The 24,140-nt window shown below is 37.1% G+C and overlaps 3 protein-coding genes across 11 annotated transcripts in view; 1 reads left to right on the forward strand and 2 right to left on the reverse strand.

Moving 5' to 3' along the window:
* eIF5B (eukaryotic translation initiation factor 5B) overlaps window positions 1-9,423 on the reverse strand; it is a 60,865-nt gene extending 51,442 nt beyond the window's left edge. For 5 of the 6 annotated variants that reach the window (XR_002544563.2, XM_087352028.1, XM_022073425.2 and 2 more), the window contains exons 1-6: window positions 9,191-9,423; window positions 8,925-9,008; window positions 6,269-6,461; window positions 2,868-3,587; window positions 1,834-1,969; window positions 458-675 (exon numbers count right to left, since the gene is read on the reverse strand). Coding sequence is in view for 5 of the 6 variants with exons in the window: in XM_087352028.1 (XP_087208154.1) it covers window positions 458-675; window positions 1,834-1,969; window positions 2,868-3,587; window positions 6,269-6,461; window positions 8,925-9,008; window positions 9,191-9,237 (1,398 nt within the window). In the remaining variant the exon portion in view is untranslated. Of the gene's footprint in view, window positions 1-457; window positions 676-1,833; window positions 1,970-2,867; window positions 3,588-3,746; window positions 3,846-6,268; window positions 6,462-8,924; window positions 9,009-9,190 lie in introns of those variants that run through there. The other variant, XM_087352029.1, reaches the window with a different exon arrangement.
* Window positions 9,424-11,154: 1,731 nt separating this feature from the next.
* Window positions 11,155-17,012, forward strand: LOC110834339 (polyprenal reductase). 4 transcript variants are annotated; one of them, XM_022073393.2, is made up of 6 exons: window positions 11,155-11,391; window positions 11,504-12,276; window positions 13,067-13,215; window positions 13,703-13,897; window positions 14,633-14,928; window positions 16,793-17,012. In XM_022073393.2, the coding sequence occupies exons 2-6, from the start codon at window positions 12,098-12,100 to the stop codon at window positions 16,883-16,885; spliced, it is 912 nt and encodes a 303-aa protein (XP_021929085.1). In that variant the 5' UTR covers window positions 11,155-11,391; window positions 11,504-12,097; the 3' UTR covers window positions 16,886-17,012. The 4 variants fall into 4 exon arrangements, with proteins under 4 accessions (XP_021929085.1, XP_021929084.1, XP_021929089.1 ...); XM_022073392.2 differs by having other exon boundaries at window positions 11,155-11,380; XM_022073397.2 differs by lacking the exon at window positions 11,155-11,391 and having other exon boundaries at window positions 11,398-11,816; window positions 11,914-12,276.
* An 80-nt stretch (window positions 17,013-17,092) lies between these two features.
* Ostgamma (oligosaccharide transferase gamma subunit) lies at window positions 17,093-24,127 on the reverse strand. Its single transcript, XM_022073463.2, has 8 exons — window positions 23,953-24,127; window positions 23,560-23,732; window positions 22,769-22,886; window positions 22,354-22,494; window positions 20,392-20,532; window positions 19,893-20,043; window positions 18,972-19,137; window positions 17,093-17,337 (listed from the first exon to the last, which is right to left on the reverse strand). The coding sequence occupies exons 1-8, from the start codon at window positions 24,034-24,036 to the stop codon at window positions 17,322-17,324; spliced, it is 990 nt and encodes a 329-aa protein (XP_021929155.2). The 5' UTR covers window positions 24,037-24,127; the 3' UTR covers window positions 17,093-17,321.
* Window positions 24,128-24,140: the final 13 nt, after the last annotated feature.

The following is a 24,140-nucleotide window of genomic DNA, read 5'->3' on the forward strand; positions in this document are numbered from 1 at the left end:
GTCAAACATCTAAACCAGTTCCAGATTCATTCAATGACAGTAATAATGACCGTGCTCTTCTGTTTAGATGGTCACTTCTACCCTGAAGAAGGAAGTGACACATTCTTCCAAAATGTTGATAACCACCTACAAGATTAAACGGTAACAGCCCAGAAGGCCAAAACTGACACCTTCACCGTCACGAAAACAAATCTCAACCAGTGACGTTTCACGCACATCAAAGTTCATATCATCATCCACAAGAGTGAATGTTGTGCAGCCAGCCATTGAAGTACATCAATGGATCAAAACACCACGATATTATTAATCGCAACATAAATTTCTGTGGCGACTAGTACGAAGCAACTAACCAATTTGCTGGCAACAGAATCTTCAAGTTCAATTTCACTGACAAACAAGGCCTGTTCTACTCACTCACATATTTCATAATATACATTATACAGTAGCAATTCAGTACCTGTTCTTCTCGCGCTCTCTCTGCTTCCTCCTCCTTCCTAATTCGTTCTGCTGCTTGAAGGGCTAATTTCTCCTCCTCTTCACGCATCTTCTTCAAGGCTTCCTGCATCGCTGCAATTTTCTTCTTTCCTGGTCCCTTTCCTTTGTCCTTTCCTTTATCCTCTTCTCCCTTCTTTTTCTTCTTCTTTTTTTTCTTATCATCGTCATCATCATCATCAACTGAGAACACAACAAAGCACACGAAGTTGTTCATTATTTGAAACACTAGTCATTGTTTTACATCCCAAATAAATCTGTAATTTTTATGCATTAAAGTGTCAACTACTGAAGGATTCACAATGGTACATATTCAGCTGCGGATATATTTTCTTTATATTAACCCCATGCCGTGTAATCTGGCTGAAGTTCAATGGCATTTCTGAGGTCCTTGCTGCCTCCAACATCAGGGCAACAAATAACAAACAATAGTCCTCGTAACGGAGGCAGCAAGGACCTCCGAAACGGAAAACTTCTACCAGACTACACGACGCAACAACCCAGTGGACAGCCATGTCTGAATTTCAATTCTGTTTAATGTGAAGGTGTTTTATACTGGTTCTGATCTATGTAAGTATATTTAAGCTGTCTGTGATCTTATTTATCATATTCACACCTGTCACACTTTATACAGGATTTCTACCTGTGATATGTGCCTCCAATTCACTTAAAATATTACAGCACCCTACAACACAAACTTTCTCTCATCATACATAATATTATTCTTTAATACTCCATTGAACTTCTAACATAATTACACAAAAGTTTATGATGACTTTTAATGTGTATTTCAGTCTATGATAAACAAACAAACAAACAAACAAACAAACATGTGTGTGCATATGCATTCACATACACATTCAATGTTATATCATAAAACGAAACATTGCAATCGAGTGGTTAACACTTCTGCTTCGTATTCGGGAGGTCTCGGGTTCACATCTCAGTCCAGAGACTGGTTATCCTGACTGGGCTCTTTCGTGTTTTTCCTCAGGCGCTACAGGCAAAGGCCACGACCACTTTTTTCCATATCCTTTCCAATTCAATCTTTGCTATCACCTTCTCACCGAATATTATACAGTTTGACACATTTTCGTGGAACCGCAAGTGTCCGACTTACGACAGATTTTAGCGTGTTTAAAAATGCTGTCAGTTGCTCACAGTATATAGCGCTGAATGATTGAAGGATAACAAAATGGAAAAGCTATAAACGGAAGTAACAATCACATTACCATAGCCAATCTGAATATGTGTTAGGTGCGAAGAAATCAGACAAAATGTAGAATAATGTTTAACTGGGTACAGAGGAGGACATAAATCTGTTAAGAACACAAACATTACCATCATCTCCATCTTCAGGAACCACTGATGTATCCGGTTCTTTATCTTCAATGTCTTGTGATGCAGTCTGTACAGAAACAGGACTTTCAGTCTCTGGTTTTTGGGTTTCATCCTTCACTACCTTCTTCACAGCTTCCTAACAGGATAAAAGCTTATTTGTTAACATCACGTAAAGTTTTTGTTACATTTTCAATTGTTTTACCCATTTGCTTGGTACGATTGTGAAACAAAACCTTTTACTTCAAGGAAAAACACCAACTTCAAATATCTGAAAACAAAGATTTAATAAAAAATATTTTAACCAAATACACACTGAACAGGCGGAGGAAAAATAAAAATATGTATCAAAGGACTTCATGATCTCTGCTCTTATCTTAGTATTACGACAGTGGTTATATCAGAAGCAGACACACAGGTAGGAGAATAAAACAGATATATATAGAAAATAGGGTCTGGTGACATGGACTATTTTAATTTTTGTATACTCCGTGTAGTTCACAATGTAGTTTCTCTTACGCAGGCTTAGCGCAAGAGAACCTGGAGCTCTAGGAAAACGTTCAGCCGTGCACCCCCAACTGACTTCCAAAAATTAATATTGCGAATTAGTATGCACAAGGAAAGTGACCCAGAAAATTCAGTGTCATCATTTCGGTAAACCAAATGCACGTACGCCAAAAGAATCACATTTAACATAGCCGTTATAGGATCATTAACACAATATGTGTTGCCCACAAATGTCTTTCTTTAAACTGGGCACATTTCTATACATAAAACATCATAATCAGCTATAATAAGCATCTGTTATCGAGATATTTTTATAACTGAATTAGTTGTAACAAACCTTCACGACACATACAGGATCTCATATAAAATGGCAGACTACCTTTCCACAGGTTACTTTAATCATTCGGTTGTCGTTACAAAACCACTAGAAGCATCTGAGTTATGGTTTATTCCTAACTACGAATTCAAAATCCCATGCCAATATTCACACCGCCTGCTACGGACAAAATTCAGAAGTTATAATTAATTACCTTCTTTTGTGCCATTTTCTTCTGTTTTTCCCTCTCCTTCTTTTCTTTTTTCTTTTGTGCTGCAGTCTTTACTGTTCCTTCAATCTCTTCACCATCTATAATTTCTTTCGGGGTTTCCCGATTCTCTTCTGACGCTGCTTCTCTCTTCTCCATATCCGCCTTTCGTTTCTTTTTTTTGTCTTTCTTACCACTTTCTTCGCTGACGTCCTCATCCTTTGGAGGTTCCTCTTGTACCACATCCTTCTTAACTCCGCCAGAGTATTCAATTTCTAATTCAGCTAGCATCTTTTCAATGTCTTCTTCATCATCATCATCCTGTTGTTTCTTTCTCTGTTTCTTTCCTTTCTTTCCACCTTTATCTTCCTTCTTAATAACACCGTCTTCTAAATCTACAGACTGAGCTACTTTTTTGTTCATTTTTTTATTACTATTTCTGCTGCTTTCTTCTTCTTCTTCTTCTTCTTCAGATTCCCTACTCCTGTCCTCTGTTGCTGAATCAGAACCTTCACCCTCCACTTCAAGAACGGCAAAACCCCCCTTCACCTTACCAGATGAACGTAATTTTTCAGCCTTGAATGACTTTGACATGTTGTTCTCTTCCACATCACTACCACTGTCAAGAGAAAGAGCGGCAAATCCTGTTTTCTTCTTGTTCATCGGCAACGACGTATAGTTCGGTTCTTCGTCACTAGATTCTGCATCAAATTTCTCGGCTGCTTTCTAAAACGCAAGAGCAATATAGATCAATACATAATCAAAATGTGTAGAAATTCATATGCTTGGGAACAAAACAAAAAAGTTGACAGTGGAACCACGGTTCCGGAGAATCTGACGTAAATACGTCTCTGTAATGTAATAATTATTATATAAGATAAGTACTTGTGACATTCTAAAACGTTTTTAACAGCACAAAATTATCCACTCTACGACGCACTTCTTCTACAAGCGATTCACAGCTCAGCTCTTTCCGCAATAACGAAAGCGGATTGTTGACGGCAATAATGTAACACAACAATGCCGAGTAAACAGATGACACAACAATTAGTTTCCTAGGTAACACAACAATGCACGCAGGAGTTCATATAAAAGCTGACCATTGTTGTCTGTCGTTAAATTTCGCAAAATTTCCGTTTTTTTTATATTAAGACCGTTTACCATTTCCAGCAATGCGCCTTGTGTGCAGGAATGGTTTCACCTAGGTAGGGACGATGCTTGCGCTTAAGCAGGCCTCTGCCCTCAGTTAGCTTTTTGGTTGGTTGGTTCTGTCCATATTTACACAGTTGATATGGATCTTACACATCTTCGTTACGCTTTTTTGCCGAATGACCCTTCCATATACACGTATTTACGTCAATAATTTGAGTGAAATGCAACATAGTAAAAGCTGGCTTTAGTTTCTTTGTAAACATAACCTCAAAGAATTCAACTCAATACAAAAAAAGAAGTTTTGAACTGTGTATATGTAATGAAATTAAAGTGCGTAGTTAGAAATGTTTAACAGGCATCGCCAAACTGTCAGTACCCAGTAGCTGTCAATATATATCAATTACTGAAGCTTCAATAATACTACAAATGAACTCTGCTGCGTGCATATCAATTCAATCGATAATTTCAGAAACAACGTGTCAGAAATCTCAAATTTCTCGGGAGACAAAAAATGTTCATCAGCAGTCTGTTACTGCATTCAGAACTTCCGATTACACTACTATTAAGTACTTACTTTCAGAAAGTGCACGGAGGGCAGTCACATTTAACTGAATTTTTAATCTTTCATAAAACTTTTTGTAATTGTGACTTACGTCGTTCAGCACCAAGTAGCTTACTGCTATTTATTACTTAGTTATGCCATTAATGTTCAAGGAAAATTAATTCTGTATGCATTTTTGTATTTTGTATTTGAACAGTATGTAACTACAGGAGGGTAGTCTCACTTCCCAATTACAACGAACGGACATGTCCATCAACAAACCATATAAGTCAATGACGCATTAGGAATAAAATAAGTGGAAAGCCACCTCACAGATCAAGCTGACTCTAACACTCGGAAAGACGAGGCTTTCTACTGCACAGGTCTGTGGTGGTTAAACATTTGTCGCAAAGTGTAACAACACAGAGAAATCTACGTTCTCATTTAAGACAAATGGCACTACTAATAGATGACATCATGTCTGATGAATTTGATATCTCATCAATAAGTAAAGACAATTACAATGAAAATGACCAAACTGAAGGAGAAAGATGAAATAAATTTATGGTTTCTTAACACACAGTTATTTTCTTTTTCATGTTTACATTGTTCGCTTAAAATTTTCATTTTACAGTGTAGTAGATTTATTTACATTTACCACTAAATAAATAAGTAAACGTTTTCTAAACAAAAAAGAAAAATATAGCACTTCTTAATTTCTTGTTCCTAAACCACTGTAGTTTATACACCAGTAGTTCCTGTACACAGGGAAATATGTTAAATAACATTTTCTGGTTGTATACAAATGTTTCAGAAGAAAACGTTGACTTCATCTTCAGAAACGAGGATAGAGACAACACTGCTGTACAACTTTCTGGTTGTATACTAACATTTTGGAGGAATATGCAGCTCCTCAGCCCTGAAAACCATTCAGCACAACAACCCAGAAACCATTATTTAAATCTTTAATACAGTAGGGCACCGCTTATACGGCGGGTTAGGGACCAGACCCCCGCCGTAAAGCGAAAATCGCCGAAAAGCGGATCTTTGCCTTATTTCACTTGCAAATGCATATCAAAGCCTAATAAGATGTTTACACTATCATATAGTACGTGCACAATACCGCTAGGCCTAAGAAAACGATATGAAATTAAAATGAATATCAGTAGTACACACATTGTCCTCAGCTTATAGTGATTGGTGAATATAAATTTGAAAATTGATATGCTTATAGTAGGAAGGATGAAGGAGATGGCGCATCTTCATCATGTGACTCTTCAACGAATCCTATTCGTTTTGGTGACGGTTCGGAAGCCATAGACATGCCTTGTTCACGAAGTTTAATCATCTCTAACTTGGCATTTAAAGTAAGAGGCTTACGACTCCTCTTTTTATCGCTACTACATTTAGACGCCTTTGTAATTACACTGTAGTAACACAAAAATATTACATAAATATACAGTTTGTAATAACTTTGAAAAATTGCCAGAAATACGGAGACGCGGAGCTGTAAACAGACTCAACCAGCGACGAGAAAATGGCGCCGGACACACTTCTCTGACTCAGCTGTTGAGCGCCGTATTAGCGGATCGCCATAAAGCGGAGCGCCGAAAAGCGGGGCCCTACTGTAATAGGTGCACACACTGTACACGTGTGCGCATATACCTGCATGCCAATGCCCATGCGCACTCACACACACAAATATGCCGCTCACCTTGCTTTGTTTCTTGTCTTTTCTCCCCTCCTCTATTGTTACATCATCAAGTTCTTTAGCTAAGTATTCTGTATCATCTTCTTCATAATCTTTTTTCTTTTTCTTCACCTTTTTTCCTTTTTTCTTTTTTGTTGATGCTTCATCATCAATTTCTTCTATTACATCTGCTTTGGAAATGTCAGTGTCCTTATTTCTGAAAATTCAAAATGTAACAAGTAATTTCTTAGTTGTTTTTTTTTAAAAAAAAATCAAAAATTGAAATGTATTATTTCATTGATATGGGAAGAGACATTCATCAAATACAAATGCACTTCAATAACAAAGTGTTTCAACATATTTGCTGTTCGCTAATGGCAGCACAAGGTATCCCAAATGACAACTGCCACGTGCGCCACCAATACAGAAAACAAAAAAGTCCTAACCCAGCTGCTTCAATTTCATACTGGCAACGAACACACCTCATGGCATTTTGTTATATATATATATATATATATATATATATATATATATATATATATATATATATATATATATGTTTAAAGTATAACAACAAGAGCTTTGTAAGACTTGAGGTTCTCACAGCGGTGAGTATGAAGATATCCGTCTTCTGGGTTATTGCGCTGTGTAGTCTGGTCGATGTTAACCAACGTTTCAGAGGTCATACTGCCTCCGTCATCAGGGCGATGAATATGCCAATAGGGTGTGAGGAGCTGGATTTATAGGCCGGGAAGTGAAAGGTGTAGCCTGCCCCGAGCCAATGGGAGCAGGTATGGGAGTGGACCAATGGTAGCACGTGGGCGAGAGTGGGAGAGGGAGAGAAAGTAGAGTTTTTTTTCCATTTTGTAAAGCATGGTAGTACCTGCCTTTGAAGCAAATGTCATGAGATCTTTGATGTCTATCTACAATTTATGGACAGATGAATTCAGTGTTATTCAGCTACTTCATTTTCAATTCTATAAACTTATTTAGCGTTCAATGTGACCTGCAGTTATGTTGTAAATAATCTCTTGATCAAGTTGATACACGATACTGGATTAATTGATACAAACGTGTACAATGAGCAGTTACAAATTAACATAGGTTTATACGGAATAAAATTAAAATCAATCAAATGAAAACAAAAGGTCTGACCATGTGAAAGCAATGACAGATTGCTAAAAATACAGTTGAACAAGACAAAATAATAATTACAAGACAGAGTACAATAATTCTGTAACAGCAAACTAATTATGTCTCTAACAGAACCCACAGGAATAAAAATTTCCTTTTATTGTAGGTACAATTCTGCTTCATTCAGGCAGTTACTAATGAATTGAAGTTTTCTTGTACAGACACAAAACAGTAAAAACAATTCTATACCTGTTTCTTAACCTCTCCAGCCATCAATTAGATGTTCTAAATTAATTTTTCCAAATTTTTCAACCACTTGTTTCACCATATCAGAAAACTGGTAATTATCAGACCTAATTTCCTTCCTGGAATTCCATAGAATTGGCCAGACAGACAGTCATAGTGGACCTTCATCCAATCACTGACTTCCTTCAGATGCTGACGGATGTCATGCAGCCAGTCCACAAGTTCTGCCATGTAAGTGGTCACAGAGTGCACATTACTGGGGGCAGCCCTGAACAACAGGTAGCATGGCAGGTGTTAACTCGATCCTGACCACCATGCTGGTAGGCATCATGCCTGTAAGTTATGGGCTGATGCTCTGTAGATTAGCAGGAACATGGAAAGCCTCTTGTCCTAGTCCTCCATGGCATCACAGGTGCTCCTCAACCATCTCCACAATTTGTTCCTCCATGCCATCTGAATGTGGGTCTATGTCTTACTTAATCTCAGGCACTGCAGCACGAGTCAAGACTCAAAGCTCTGGCACTGGTTACTGTGTAGCTCTCTTGAGATTCCAAAACAGCAGAAGAAGTTGGTACTAGTAGGGCATTCACCACTACTGATCAGTATTCTTGCTTAGGGATGGCTTATATCTCTGGCCACTTGGCAAAGTAGTCCAGGAAGGTTCTTGCAATGTCTATGGCGATCTCCTTGAATGATGACCTCATGTTATACTGGTGCATTATCCTCTTTAATGCCATCCATGGAATACTGCCAGAACTTCTTTCACCTTGCAGTGATGATACATTCACAGCAAAAATTTATGACCATAAGAATACCAGCAGGCCCAAAATCCCACAAGACAATTGACACACGGAAATATCAATCACAGACCCTTGTATAAATGTATTCATGGTAAAAAATGTAATAATTTTCACCTAAAATTTATGAGGAAGTAATCCTAAGCAGCATTCATCTGCATTTATGCAAATTCATGTTCAAGCATGATGATGATGATGACAGTTTTTGGCCACAATACACATACATTAAAGCCAACAACAGAGACATGAATATCATAAACAACAACTACCAAGAGTTGTCTTCAAATCTACATTAAATCATTCTGCTTATTTACACTTCACTCCAATTTTTGGGTTAAGGTGAAATCTCATCTTTTCCTTGGCTTTAAACAGAGAAATTCTTTTAAGCTGAATGTGTATTTTTTTGCCAACAGCAGAAACTTGCAATATGACCACTGTAAAAATGGTAATGGCACCACCACATTTTAACGTACACATCTCGTTGCACTTTATTCGGTACTCACTTCGATTTCCCCTTTTTCTCCTTTCCCTTGCTTTGTAGATTCTCATCAACCCCATTCTGAATATCCACACCAATTTCATCCTCTCTGAAAGACAGCAATTCAAGCAACATATATTTAAAAGCAAGAAAAGCAGTTTATCTGGAAATTTTAATTCGTAACGCAAGATTCTTTGCAGCAACTGCATAAATATCACCTACTAAGGGTCAAATATGACAAGGATATAAACACAAGACACAAATATCCAGATTGTACGCTAATCGACTTACATATCGTCCTCCTTGCTGCCCTTTTTTCCTTTTTTTGCTTTCCCCATTATTAATGATTCTATGCTGTTGAAACGTTCGTATAACTATAATAATACTGCGCTACTTCTAGTAAAAAAAGTAAATTCTTTAAAACCACGATCCCTCGACACCATTGCACACTACACATGTCATTGATCATACGTCAAGCAAGATTCAAGACCTGGTTTCGACCACGGACTTTCTAAATGAACACATCTGTTCACGGACCCAACCAAGGTTACGGATAGACATGGTGCCCATACAGTAGTAAACAACGATATTTAAGACATCGCCGCTAGATTGCAGTGTTGGAAGTTATACACATAATGCTACTAATGCAACTATAAACTCTATATCCAAACCTATTCTTTTTGCTGATGATACAAGTATCATTATTGCACACCAAGAATTGATCTATCTTGAAAATATCATGAATGATGTATTTGCCAACATAAACAAATGGTATAGAGCTAACAAACTGGCACTAAATTTTGAAAAAAAAAAAACTTCATAAAATTTGTTACTAAGCACAAGACATATCCTAGATTAAATATAGGTTTTGAAGAAAAATTAATTGTGGAAGTTGAAACAAACAAATTCCTTGGCTTACAAGTCGACAGTACCTTAAATTGGAAGAAACACATTGAGTATATTATTCCCAAATTAAGCTCTGCATGCTTTGCCATGAGAACAGTCGTACCACTCATGACAATAGATACTTTAAAGCTAGTTTCTTTTTTTTACTTTCACTTTGTATTGTCATATGGATTAATCTTTTGGGGAAATTCAACAGACAGTAATAAAGTTTTTTTACATGCAAAAGAAAATAATTAGAATAATGGCCGGTGTCAAAAGCAGGGTATCTTGTAGAAAATTATTTCGTAAATTTAATATACTTCCACTTGCAAGTGAATTTATACTCTGCTTGCTATCATTTGTGGTGGAAAACATGGATAAATTTAGAATAAATACAGATGTACATAATTTAAATACAAGACGTAAACATGATCTATATGTGCCAAATGCTAACTTTACTAAATATCAGAAAGGAGTGTACTATACAGGTATCAAGTTGTTTAATAATCTTCCACCAACAATTAAAAGTCTAAATTATGATATAAAGGTATTCAAGCCTGCATTGAAAGATTACCTCTTTACTCACTCCTTCTATTCTGTAGATGATTTCATCTCTGCTGAAAACGTTTAAGCTTTATATCCATAATCTACATATATGTAAAGCAAGTTTTGTATTTATATTTAAAATTCTGAGGTTTATGTATATTAATTTGTAAAATTATTTTTCATACTTGTATTGCAGAATCTGAAATTTATGTACATTGATATGTGAAATACGTTCTTGTACTTGTGTTGTAAGTTCTGAAGTGTATGTATATTGTACGAAATGACATGTTCTACATCCTTTGGTTGAGTCCTAAGAAGGATCTATGGAATGTAAATAAACTCTACTCTACTCTAAACCAGCCTTCAGCATTTACATTACATTACATTTTTCACACATTCACTTCCAAAAGCATTCACATGAATTAATGTCGGTCTTATCAGTTCTTAGGAGCCAACGAGTTTGACAACCAGAGTTTGATTTCTGGCTGAGTTTGTTTTTTCTCGTCGCTACATCGCCTCTTGGGCGTAAACAAACAATTGGTACTGGGTGTTCTTTTCTCGCGGTAAAGGGGAGAGTGAAGTTGACCGCAAAATCTAGTGTAACATTTGTGAATGAGTGGAGCTATACCTCCATTCCCTCCATACACTTTCATGGTTTAGCAATTAGGCACCAGTGAAAACTTTTGTTTTGCTTTCACATTTACCACTTCTTGTGATTACTAGTACTAATACACAAACTTCAAAACCCATTTCGCAGCTTAATTATTCTCCTCTAACTTGTCATCACAATTTTGCGTGTATTTTTCAATTGCATTGTCAAAGAGACTAATATGGCGGACTTGTAATGCTAGGAGTGATAATTTGTTGCGCAATTTGATTTAAATGTGACATTTTGTCACTGCATGTTTGGTCTTCACATGAAGTTATATATATGTACATATTACATAATGCTGTTAGAATACTAATCAGGTATAGCAAAATGTCACTTCCGGAGGAAAGGAAATCACGCCAAGAACATGCCAGAGAAGTTAAATGGCCCTGTACGGAAGTGTAGGTTAATGGTATCGATAGTCCTATTACGATTCCTAACCTTGAATGTAATATGGTGTCATTTCATGCGACTGTTCTTGTTTTTTTCAAGGAGTGAAATAGCAATTATGTTACTCTTTGTAGCTAAAAGATGTGGAGCGTGTGTCCAAAGCCAATCGGTTTGTCACTCGCTACTCGAATGAACTATAAAATGGACTAATAAGGATGACGGAGGCAGTATGACCTCTGAAACGTTGGCTAACATCAACCAGACTATACAGCACAACAACCCAGAAGACAGGAATCTTAAGGATGAGTTGCCTTGGGCAATTGTCCCATTCCTTGAAGTGGAAATGCGTGAAGGACATATTTTTTTGAACAGCGCGGTGTCTTGGAAGGGGGATTTTAGCAGTAATTGTTAAGTCATAAGTATCGAGTAAGAGCTATGTATTCGTTCGTGAGTATTAAGAACAATTGTTTGTATATTTGCAGAGTGTAGGTGTGGAGCATTTCTGTAATAGGGATAACACATGAATGATAGTATGTGTTTGCAGGACAAACAGTAACGTAACTACCACGTGTCTGAAAAGAAGCTGGAGGAGCGGAGAATTTGATTTCACCTTATATCAGTTTAGTTGCGAAGAAGAAAGTTAGAAAGGTGGTTGCTCATGTGAATCTGCCTTTTTATAATGTAGACATTCAGTTCAGAAGAGAAAGCGCAGCAGAACGCACTTGAATATGGAGTTTAATTTTTTGAAGATAGTACTGTCCCTCTTAACAATATCTATAGTTGTGATGGGTTGTTTAATTAATAATGTAGAGAAGCATCTGCCGGTCTTTTTTGTACAAACTTTTAGGTTTGGAAAATTTGCTTACCGAGGTTCACCATCACAGCTGATTGTTGAAGTTCCTAAAAGGTAATAAGTTTAACATTGAATAATTATTAAGTATGTAGACATGTAATTACATTGTGCAGGGGTTTACTTCTGTCGCTGATAGTTTCCCAGCTAGAAACTACCATTACAGAATTATAATGTTCAACACCACTGACACTCCTGAGTCAGTTACGGTATTTACTCCATTTAACAATAGGCTTCTGTATTAACATTAGGTGAGTTGTAAGTTACCAGATATTCTTCTGCTGTAAGGTATAATTAAGTAAAGCTATCCCGCTATATGACGTAGGTGCTTGGGGTGAGGGGAGGTACAGTTTCTACTCATACTTAACATTGGCACTAGATTGGGGTGAGTGGTCAGTGTCACACCATGGCCACTCTTTACCCCCACGAAAGTACCCTGGTACCCATTAGATACGAGGCTGAGTGGGCACCAGAGCCGGTCTGAACGCAGAGGCTAGAGGAAAAAAAGAGCTCCTGTTGGGGATTGAACCCCAGTTATCCAGTCTGTAGTCAGTCACTTTACTGACTGAGCTACCCTGGCTCCTTTACAGTAAGGTAGTCTAACAAAAATGTTGTTTCCATTTGTTGTTATACTTGATTTAAATGGGTGTTTTAATTAAGTTTTTTAAATGTGTTTTGGGTTGGTTTACTTTATGTACTACTGCTTCAAATGATGTCTCTTTATATAGTTTTAAGAATGTACACTTTATTACATAAGTATTTGTAGTTCAAGCTGAATACAAAATAATAAAGACATGTGGCCAAGACATATTTGAAGAACTTATTTTGTGTCCTTTTCTTTTTTCAGTTGGTTTCGGCACTTCTACGTATTTGCTTCTGTATTTACTACTTTATTCTTAGTACTGATGTGTGGGATATATTTCCTTTCCTGGGAACTGCCACACTGGTTGGTAATATTATTAGATTTACTTGCATCAAGTAACCGAAGGGCTCATGGTAAGACTTTTTACCGTCTTAGTCTTTTCTATAAACTGTAAACATGTAGTAATCAAGTAACAGGTATGATTAACTGGTTGCTGAGTAGTGTACTCTCTTAATAGATGCAGTGAGATTAATTAACTAGGTTAACAGCACTATCCATAATTACAAAAATCATGTTTCTTAAATCAATGTGAATTATACTGTACTGATTGTGTATAACTAGGGAAGTGCCTGCCGTGTTACTGTGGGGAAATTTGACAAATGCCTAACAGTTCTGATCAGTATTTATTGTCTGAAAGCTTATCAAAGGCCTGACTATTCGATATGTATGATTTAATCTCATTAGATGAGTGGAGAAGAGTAGTCCAATGCAGTGCACACATATTTTCCAAATGTGTTCTTTGTCAATTAAGTTACTAGCTGGGTAAATGTTTACTTGGTTCTTTTTCTGAACACTGAACTGTGAACTACATAAGAGCTTTTTCTGTTTACTGCTTTATAGTTAGTCCTGTGTCCAGTCTTCTTGCCTTGTCACTTCTAACTGTGCAGGCGTGGCATAGATTTTATGAGACATGGTTTGTGTGTGTTTATTCAGACACCAAAATGAACGTGATTCACTATATTGTGGGTTTTGTTCATTACATTGGATCTGTAATGGCTATTGTGGCAGAATCACCAGGATTCATTGATAACAAAGGCAAGTTTTAACATTATGTCCATAGGAAAATATTTATAGACGATATCAGTATTTAAACTGTGGCTCATTGGTTGTAAGACATCTGAAGTCACGGCTCATTTTGGACATCTTTCCGTAAACTCTTTTTGGAATATGTAATGTACATCTATAACTGTGCGCATTCAGTTGCAAATCATACCATCCAAACTAAACTTATTTTTTCTTTTACAGTTTTGATATTTAGTATGAAACATAGCACACAGATTTTGAAATGCCATCAGAAAACATTGTTGATATAACATCGAGATCAGTATTATTGAAACTGTGATTGGTTTTGGGCCCAGGGGCTTCAAGATTTAGATTTTTCCTAAAATGGATCTATTATTAAAGATTTTTTTCTAAATAAGTTCATTTAACTGAGACGGTGTGCGTTACAGAATGCAGACAAGTACTTGTTCCAGAACTTTTGACATTTGACACAGGGTGATCATAAACATGTGTGAGGAATTTGTCTAAAATGTGAACCATAATAATTAAAAAGTAATATTTATAGAAAAAATATATAATAGAGTATATATGGTATGTTGATATTGAAATGTAAAATTTAGTGTGGATTGCGGATTCAGTCCCATTTGTGTTTTTATCTGATTCATCAGTATTGGTCTGTTTATACCTTGGAAATGGAGTATGGTGAGGGTTCTTTTGTAATCAGATTATGCACAGTTATTGTTAATTTGATATATGTTGCATTTTCAGGCCTTCCTACCATATTTCAATTAAAGGAAATTACACTGGGTAACATCTATGGTACTCTTCTTTTTCTGTGGGCTTTGTACCATCAGAATAGAGCTGCTGTGTTGCTCGCTAATTTGCGGAAGGACAGAAAGGGTTCGATAGTGACACTTGAGCATCGAGTTCCACATGGAGACTGGTTTGAATTGGTTTCATCACCCCACAACTTGGCAGAGATACTGATGTACCTTGCCCTGACATTTATACTCTTGGGTTCAAATACATGGCCTTTTGTGTTCTTGTGGGTACTAAGTAACCAGGTAAGTCACACAGTTGATACTGGTTTGAGGAAGCATGATGGCGATTGAAAAAGTCAAAACATTTGAAATTGGGAATTGATACTGCAGACCTAACTGATTCTGATGTATTATCAACAATATTTATGTCAGTTTACTGAAGTCTCGATAACATCCAGATGCATTAACAGGATCACGAGGGAAATGACAGAGATGTAGTTTTGTCCAGACGTCAGCAGAGAGGAGGATTCTCACTGACCAGGTCATTAGTTAGTTAGTTAGTTATTTCCTGTTACTCCTGGTGGAGCATAGGGCAGCAGTGAAGACCTTCCATCTAGTTCTGTTGACAGCCAAGCATTTCACTTCACTCCAAGTTTTACCAGCTTCCATAGCCTCTTCTTCCACCGTTCTCTTCCATGTCTTCCTCGGACGGCCCCATCTCCGTGTTCCCTGCGGATTCCAGTCCAGTGCTGTCTTTTCAACTGCTCCAGGTTGCTTGCGCAATGTGTGGCCAATCCACCTCCACTTTCTTTCCTTAATTTGCTCGTCAATCGGTGGTTGATTTGTTGTCTCCCACAAGACATCATTTGATATTATATCCGGCCACCTCACATTTATAATTTGCCGCAAACACCGGTTGATAAAGACTTGTAACTGGTTAACAATAGCTTTTGTAACCTTCCATGTTTCACAGCTATAGAGGAGAACTGACTTCACATTGCTATTGAACAGTCTAAGCTTGGTTCACTGACCAGGTCGTAGACGCTCCTTATTCATGTCCTGAAAGAATGTGGGAGAATTCATTGCAAGAGCAAGGCTTCCTTTTGATCCTGACTACCGTTCTGGCCACTTTTTCATTCTCTGTACTGCCCGATTGCCTGTCACAGTGGTTGCACAGTGTGCGGCGTGGGCCTTTATCACTCAGACACTGGGTTTATCGGTTCAAATCTCACTCAAGGTATGGATCTTTGTCCATGTTTTTCTGTGTTATGTTGTCCTGTATAGGTAAGAGTCCTTGCAATGGCTGATTGCTGGTCCATGGAGTCATACCATTGTTTAAATATAAATAGACTAAGAAACCTCCCATGTGTGAGGCAGCCAAGGTCCTTCAAGAACTGTAGAGCCACTAAAAGAAAAGAAGTAGTTCCTGAAATGACTCTTTCCTGTTGGCTCAGACACATATTTATTTCCCCTCTTCATATCATGGCTCTGTTTGACTAGCCTGATCCTTCTAACCCTTTATAAACAATTCACTTAACACTTTCCACCTCAGCCGTGAATATGGAGACAGTATGTTCTCCATAACATTTACATACTATCATAATACTATGTGGTGCAACAACCCAGAAGCCGACCATCTTTCAATCACAAAATGTTTTGCAAAAGTTGTAACTTTGCCTCCGTCATCAGGGCGATCGCCCTGATAATGGAGGCAGTATGACCTCCGAAACGTTGGTTAATATCGACCAGACTACACAGCGCAACAACCCAGAAGACGGAAATCTTCATACTCACCGCTGTGAGAACCTCAAGTCTTACATGATCATAAATTACTTTTATATTTTGTTTTGCCGGATCGTGTTTGGCCATGCCAGTGCCTGAATAGTAGTACATCTGTAGCGTAGCCTTCCTTTGTCATTAAACATAAGCAAATGTGTCTTGACAGAATTCACTCACCCTGCGACTCGCAGAATGTCGGATAACTAAAGGTTGGATGATTGGGACTCTACTGTCATAGTATTATTTACTGAAGAGAGATGTGACAGCCACGTACAACCTGAGAACCATTTGATGTAGACCTGAGAATATGACAGAATTACCTCCTGAACTGGCTTGTCAGTGTTATGAACACCCGTTATTGTCTGAAATATTTCTTTCTGTTTTCCAGGTTGAAACAGCTCTGTTAACCCATTGGTGGTATAAATCCAAATTTAAGGATTACCCAGCAACAAGAAAAGCTGTCATACCCTATGTTTTGTAAAGTACAGTAATTCAATAATATCTGAATTAAGTTTGTTATTGTTTGTCATATATAAATGTTTTATATCAAATAGGCAGGTATTTATTTATTGGCATAAGCATTAAAGATTAATTAATTCAGAGAGATATTTCATGTATTTTTTAAAAAAACAAGTTTTTTACTTATGAAAGTTTCACACGTGCTTTATTATCTGTCAATGAAAGAAAATTATACAAATCATAACATGGCATTTATTTCAAGAAAAAGTCTCGACAAGTGCAACAAAATAAATGGTTTATTTGCGGGTCTTAGAAGTACGCTGAGTTTGTGACATCAGAAATGAGAAAACACTGGAAGTGGGTATGTGAAAGTACGTCGCTCTATAACCTTTTACGAATCCTTTATGAGCAAGAAACATTGCTGCTATAGAAGTTTTCTCTTCTAACTCTACTAGTCTTCATTTGAACAGGAAGCTGAAACAAAGAAAGGTAAAAGATAAGTAGTTTCAACCATTTCACTGTGGATATTCTAGCCAGGATACCAAAATAATACAATTTTAAGACAAACATTTGAAAAAAAGGTTGAATTCTTTTTCTCAAATGTAACATAATCTTACGTAAATCTTCAAATGCTTCAAACTAGGTGGCAGCACCATGTAGACCAACAAAAATTGCATTTTCCTATTTCAGTGAATGAAATCGATAACTATATGATGGTAATGGATGCTTGTTACACTTGAGTTAAATAAAGCATACAGTTAAACATGTTCCACATGTGCTGCAGATTGTAAAGATGATCACTATCTGTGCCTTTCTACGCCTAGAAGCTGTGTGGTGAAGTTTATTTTGGTTCATTTCCAGTTAATATAACACTTTCTGAAGAAAGCTCAGATACATTTGCATCGCTTTTCTTAAATGTAGATACTGCGTAAAAATGGGCACGTTACATAAAATACAGACACCATAAAGAGCTGGAAACTAACTAACTAACTAACTAGATGGCTTACCGAACCCGAAGGTTCATCACCGAATTAACCAAAGCCCTCCACCGGACCCTGTCCTGGGCCAACAAAATCCAGTTTCCTTCAACTCCTATCTCCCATAGATCCCGCCTGAGATTATCCTCTCATCTACGTCTAGGTCTCCCCAGCGGTCTCTTCCCTTCAGGTTTCCCAACCAGTACCCAGTGCACACCTCTTGTCCCATCCATGCGCGCTACATGCCCAGCCCATCTCATTCTTCTCGACTTAATCACCCTCAAAATACTGGGGGAGCAGTACAGATTTTTAAGCTCGTCATTGTGCAGTTTTCTCCACGCCCCATTAAAGAGCTGGAAACATATTTTAATCTTTTAAATATTTTTCTGATGTGAATATTTCATGAAACACAAGGAAAAATACCTCTTCAGTCATATGCAATGTATATGTAATGTGATTAGTTTTGAAACTATAACATTTTATCTGCAGAAAATGAACATTACGGCAAACGATCTCTGAAAAAAGTTCATCTGGAAAATATGTGTACTTCAACTGAAGTCTGAAGTACACTATTCCATTGTTATTTTAAGTAGCAGAAATTTATTAAAAATACTATCAAATGACTCATGAATTTGTAACTCGTGTAATTCTGCCCTTTATATGTTGTGTGCAGTTTGCTGTTATATCTGGTATGGTACCGCATCTATTCTGTTATGTTCAAGATGGCTGCACGGTCATTACACAAATCATGTGATATTAGCAAACAACAGAACAATTTTTGCTGAACTGCACTGAATATCATCTCTTGCCTAGTCTTTTATACCTACAACTATATCTTTTAGATATTTTTTGCTGATAATGAACTCCGTTGTTGTTAATGTTACTTTTCTGGAAGGTCTTCATAATCTTCCAGATAAACTGTATGAGTGCTTTGAAACCTGTTCTATATTTCAGAAGTTGTATTTGTATTTTCCCTGGCCGTGTCATTTTAGGGGTCCTGTATTCTTGCATTCTGTATACATGTTGCACTATAAAAGGCCAATTTTATTATTTCCATATTGTACACAAAATGCATGACCTTAATATTTAAATGATCACAAGTGGAAGAAATTTATTAAATGTGCAACTAACCTGTATGGGTATCCATGAGCCTTGGATCGAAATATGGATAAAATAACACTAAAGAAGGTAGCTACTAGTACCAACCCCACAATGGACAATATCCTTCGTTTCCTCATATCTGCTTTGTGTGATGCTGCTTCTGTCATAAGAATCATCCCAAGAACTATAGCAGCATCTGATTGGTGGTTAAGAAAATCAAATATTATGTACATAACTCCGCAATAAAATCAACAGTATGAAGGTAAGCATCATTTAATAATGTGTACATGCAAGATCCATATCACATACTGTTGACATCTTAAGAAATGCACTGTCCTCTAGCAGAAAGTAATTTCCTTAATGATTATTTTATTTAGTGTTCTGTCTGACGACAGGTCCATATGAACAGGATCCTTCCATCCTTTTCTCGGACTGGGACCTGTTCATATACGTTCTTGGCAGATGATCCAGAAGTGGTTTGCCATTGCCTTCTTCTGTGTGTGAATGGAGTAATTGTTGGGATTCCACGGAGGAAAACTCCGTGTTGCCTAGACCACGGCCTTGCCCAACACAAGTTATAAATTCGGGCACTGCCGGGAATCGAACCCGAGACCCCAGGATTACAAGGCCAGCGTTTTAACCGCTAGACCACCGTGGCAGCCCTTAATGATTATGGAGACATTAAATGCAGCCATGGCATGAGATTGTAACAGACATGTTGAAGTTAATGTAATTTCTGATTCTTTCACCTCCAGGCACTTCAACTCTGAACAGTATTCTCTATTTACCTATTGTGTATAATCCTTCTTATTTTAAATACAGTCTTTGTTTAAACAGTAACATCTTTATGACATGAGGACGAAAAAGATCTATCTTAGGAGACGAATGTATATGAAGCTAACAGAACCCAATTTGTTTCATACTGAACAAACAGCTGGTGTTAAAGGATACTCAGCAACATAACAATGTATGTTTCTACAACAAATTGTCCTTGTGATGATCCATGAATGAATGCAGTAGCACCTGATGATGTCTTATGGAAAAATGGAGGGCCTCTAATGTGGTTCCACATCTGACCAGACACCATGGCAAAGCAAAAGAACTGTGAACAAGAAAGCAAAGCAGAAGTGTACTCATTTGAGTGACAAGATGTGTGCTTTGGCCAATATCAATTTTATAACAGCCATTGTAAATTAAAAAGGGATGAAGGCATGGCGGATAAGATAAAGTCCCAGTGCCCTATAAATTCTTTCCCAGTTGCCTAGGTACACCAAAATACTGTCCTAACAAGAATGAATTAACTACATAGGGCAGCGTTATCCTTGAGAAGGTAATAATATGTTCAGCTTGTCAAAAAATTCCCATATTCTTCTCCAGGCTCAAGTCAATTTAAGAAATATGACATCAACAAAGGGAAAATGACATCTGTTTGTAAAGAAAGTATATTTACCACAGCACCAATACCCCAGCAATTCTTATTGTAGAGGAAATCAAGGTTGTTCCTTCGGAGGTAGAGGAATCCAGCCACCACAATAAATAACACGAATATAGCCATAGCACCAGAATAATTAGGTGGACGGAACACTCGAATCTGCAAAATGAATTGTTTCGAGGTTATATAAGATTCAGGGTTACAGTCAGAGATAATTTTTTTGAGAACTACACTGAATGCCACTTCACAAAGAATGTTGCATAAAAACAAAGTAGTCTACTTGATAGTGAAAACCAGAAATATGAATTTGCCCAGTGGTAACTATGTACCATCTGCTCTAATAATAAATAATTGCATTTTGCTCAGGGAATGTTTTTATTTGCTTTGTACTATTCACAGAGTAAAATGCAATTAAGCCCTTATCAGCAAAACCAAAAACTTGATAATGGAGACGTTCTTTTTTGGCATGAGCGGAACTTTTAAATATTACTTAGACAAGATTTGACTTTAAAAAGTTAAACTGATCTATTAATATTTTCAATATCAACAGGTCATGCAAAAACAGTCTTGGCCATGATGGACATCTCACCTGTTGTATGGTTCATCTTCTGGTATGGACATTATACCAATGAAGGCTACCCCGTATTCACACTTATTAATTTACTACAAGTCTTAATGCCAACATAGTCGATGCACAAATCTCTCAGGTAGGAGCAACACTAGTGTCACATAATATAGCGTCCTCAAATGATGTATGGAAACATCTTCGAAAAACAAGCAACATCAAGGCAAATCTTATGTACAATATACACCAATAAAATGGTAAAGTAAAGAAGAATAATAATAAAAAAAAACTGTCCCACTATACGCCATGTAGGCACTTGGGAGGAGAGGTGGTATAGCTCCTACTCATTCTTGACCTCGGCACTAGATGAGGGTGAGTGGTCAGCATTATGCCCCAGCCGCACTTAACCCCCAGGAAAGAATCTTGGTACCCATTGGATAGGAGGCTGGGTGGGCCCCAGAGACAGTCTGGACACAGAGGCTAGAGGATAAATCCTCTGCCCCGGTCGGGGATCGAACCCCGGTTGTCCAGTCCATAGCCAGTCACTATACTGACACACCCAGTAACATGGTGGCAGCATAAAATCTATATCTAGTTGTTATTATTTTGATAAAAGTTTTTTTTATATTTATTTAGTGTTCTGTCTGACGACAGGTCCATATGAACAGGATCCTTCCATCCTTTTCTCGGACTGGGACCTGTTCATATACGTTCTTGGCAGATGATCCAGAAGTGGTTTGCCATTGCCTTCTTCTGTGTGTGAATGGGATGCCACGGAGAAACCGGGGAAGCCCCCGGAGGAAAACTCCGTGTTGCCTAGACCACGGCCTTGCCCAACACAAGTTATAAATTTAATTGTAATAACAGTATGGGTGATTAATGTACCACTGATATAGGTGTTTGAAATTTGGTATGGGGATAGATCATAAACATACATACAGTTTGTGTATGAAGTTTCAATCTTGCATCCCAAGAAGAAAATAAATAGCCCTAATAGTAATCACAGAAATAATCATAACAATGACAATAATCTAACATATTTAAAATTGCAAGCAATAAAAGAATTACCTACGTTGGGATTCGATTGTATGACCATCTGTATAAGTTCAGCATGCTAGCTCATGCAATTGCATTTCATTAATTTGTAAAGTTTAAACTGAAACTTGTTTGTCTAGCTGTGATAATAAATGTTTCGTCTCTTAAATGCTTTTTCAAAGCTATTTGGAGCAGCTGTGAGCATTTAAATTACAACAGCGCAAAGAAGATCACATGTGGAAGTTCTGTGTACTTTGGGACAGACCACATCTTTCCAGTTTTGTTTTAACAATACTCATTAAATTGACTTGGGAGGGTAAGCTGTTTAGGAAGAAATATGAGTATAAAAGGATTCAGACTGAGTGTTGATATTGTACTACCTGCACATCAGTTCTCTCAGCAATCCACTTGGCAATGGCTTCAGCTGAAAAACCAATTCTCTGCATGTCCAACGTATCACCTTGCTTTGGTTTGCCTTTGGGTGGGAAATGCATGAAAACTGGAGCTGTATTTACTCGAAGCTGAAATACGTGAAACAAAAACTTGTTTTATAAGGAACACTACTCAGTCATTCTCTATTGCCCTTTACACCTGGCTCTTAAAAGAAATATGAGCAAAGTTTTTTTCCCCTCCTGTAAAAATGTTCACCATAAATTATTTAAACATTTAATAACAGGTGTACTTATATCACTTATTGCGATAATTACAAAAATATCTACCTGAAAAATCAGAGTGGATTTAAACAACAAAGTTTTTAGTTTTGTGGAAAACAGTTACTCTTGTATGACAACTCACCATTTGGAAAACGTCTGGTCCTTCATCAAAATCAACCACAGCAAAGAAAATTTTGGTTGGATACAATTTAGCATAATAGAATGAAGTAGCGACAATCTGGAATTCATCATTAGCATGTCTGAAAGAAATGAAATGGTAAAATTATATTGTACAGAAAGCCTTTTACACTGGTTGTGCTGGTGTTAATTGTAATCTGAGTTCCTCATGATGGTGAAGCTGTCAGTTATGCTCTTATGAGTTATGATGCTGTGTGGTCTTGTAGGTGGTTACAAACATTTCAGAGGAACATAATGCCTTCATCTTCAAGATGAAGTAAGTCAGGAAGGGTATGTGAGGCATTATTTGGCAGAGAATGGCCAATGGAACGGTGAGAAAAGGAAGGGGTGGAAGGTAGTGTAGTTATGAAAAGTGAAACATATGTAATAAAGTAAAATGTTGTCACAATACAATATTCAGTTGTAATATATGATGAAAACTGCTTGTGACAAACTGCATGTGTGCATTATTATTAAATACTGAAACACTGCAATAATAATATGATGAACAAGTTTAACAACTTTAAAACATGATAAAAGTATTGTTGATTATAAAATAGAATGTATTTAAATTCTACACTGTTTATATTAAGGCAACATAACACCCAAATACAGTGACAGATTAGGATGGTTTAAGTGGTGTGTATGCTAACCTCAAATTCAACAACAAATAAAAGACAAATAACGAATTCCCTTAAAGGTATGTCAGTAAGAAACTGTTTAACACAACTGCTTTCATATGTAATAGTAACTCACCTGCAAATTGTACACTGGCGTTGTGGAGCCATTGCTGTAAACATAACTACGACAGAATAATTACGTGGGTTTGTTTTGACAAAATCCCGGAACTTGTTGCCGTTGAAGCGTAGGACGCTGCGCTTAACGTTCATCTCGGTTAACTGCTGAACCCTCTCACTAAGTGTAAGTCCCTAATTAAAGGAAGCAGATTATAATAACCATGCTCAAACACAATAAAAGTGTGTGTGAATCCACAAAATACTTGTTTAATATTCAATATAACACAGTTACTCTTTTTTTGTGCATTGGCATTCCTCTGTAAATTAGATTTGTTAATTATCTGAAATAAATATTGTGTGGTTATGGTTTCAGTTACGGAAAAAATTGAAAGTGATATAACATTATTCTTACATCTTTCTTTCGTTGCTGGCCGTTTATAGTTTCTATGATACAAAGAGCTGTTAATATAACACAGCACCACAGTACAAACTTCATTTTCCGAAAACAATTTAACTGTTTACGTGTAACTCACACAGTAACACCTGATTGCTACCATATTGGCAACTAGTAGGATCTTATCCAATCGTGAACTCTCAAAT

This window comes from Zootermopsis nevadensis, unplaced genomic scaffold (assembly GCF_977971745.1).
Source record: "Zootermopsis nevadensis isolate Lab colony 2312 unplaced genomic scaffold, Znev_1.0 Znev_ptg000020l, whole genome shotgun sequence".
In the NCBI taxonomy this organism is placed as follows: domain Eukaryota; kingdom Metazoa; phylum Arthropoda; class Insecta; order Blattodea; family Termopsidae; genus Zootermopsis; species Zootermopsis nevadensis.

Excerpts from the sequence above, each read along its gene's own strand:
- Ostgamma (XM_022073463.2), bottom strand. The coding sequence starts at position 24,036 with ATGAAGTTTGTACTGTGGTGCTGTGTTATATTAACAGCTCTTTGTATC. Across the intron at positions 22,495-22,768 it reads GACCAGACGTTTTCCAAATG|CTTCGAGTAAATACAGCTCC; the intron begins GTGAGTTGTCAT and ends CACGTATTTCAG. Across the intron at positions 19,138-19,892 it reads ATACATTGTTATGTTGCTGA|ATGCTGCTATAGTTCTTGGG; the intron begins GTATCCTTTAAC and ends ACCACCAATCAG.
- LOC110834339 (XM_022073393.2), top strand. The coding sequence starts at position 12,098 with ATGGAGTTTAATTTTTTGAAGATAGTACTGTCCCTCTTAACAATATCT. Across the intron at positions 13,216-13,702 it reads AAGTAACCGAAGGGCTCATG|TTAGTCCTGTGTCCAGTCTT; the intron begins GTAAGACTTTTT and ends ACTGCTTTATAG. Across the intron at positions 14,929-16,792 it reads TGTGGGTACTAAGTAACCAG|GTTGAAACAGCTCTGTTAAC; the intron begins GTAAGTCACACA and ends TCTGTTTTCCAG.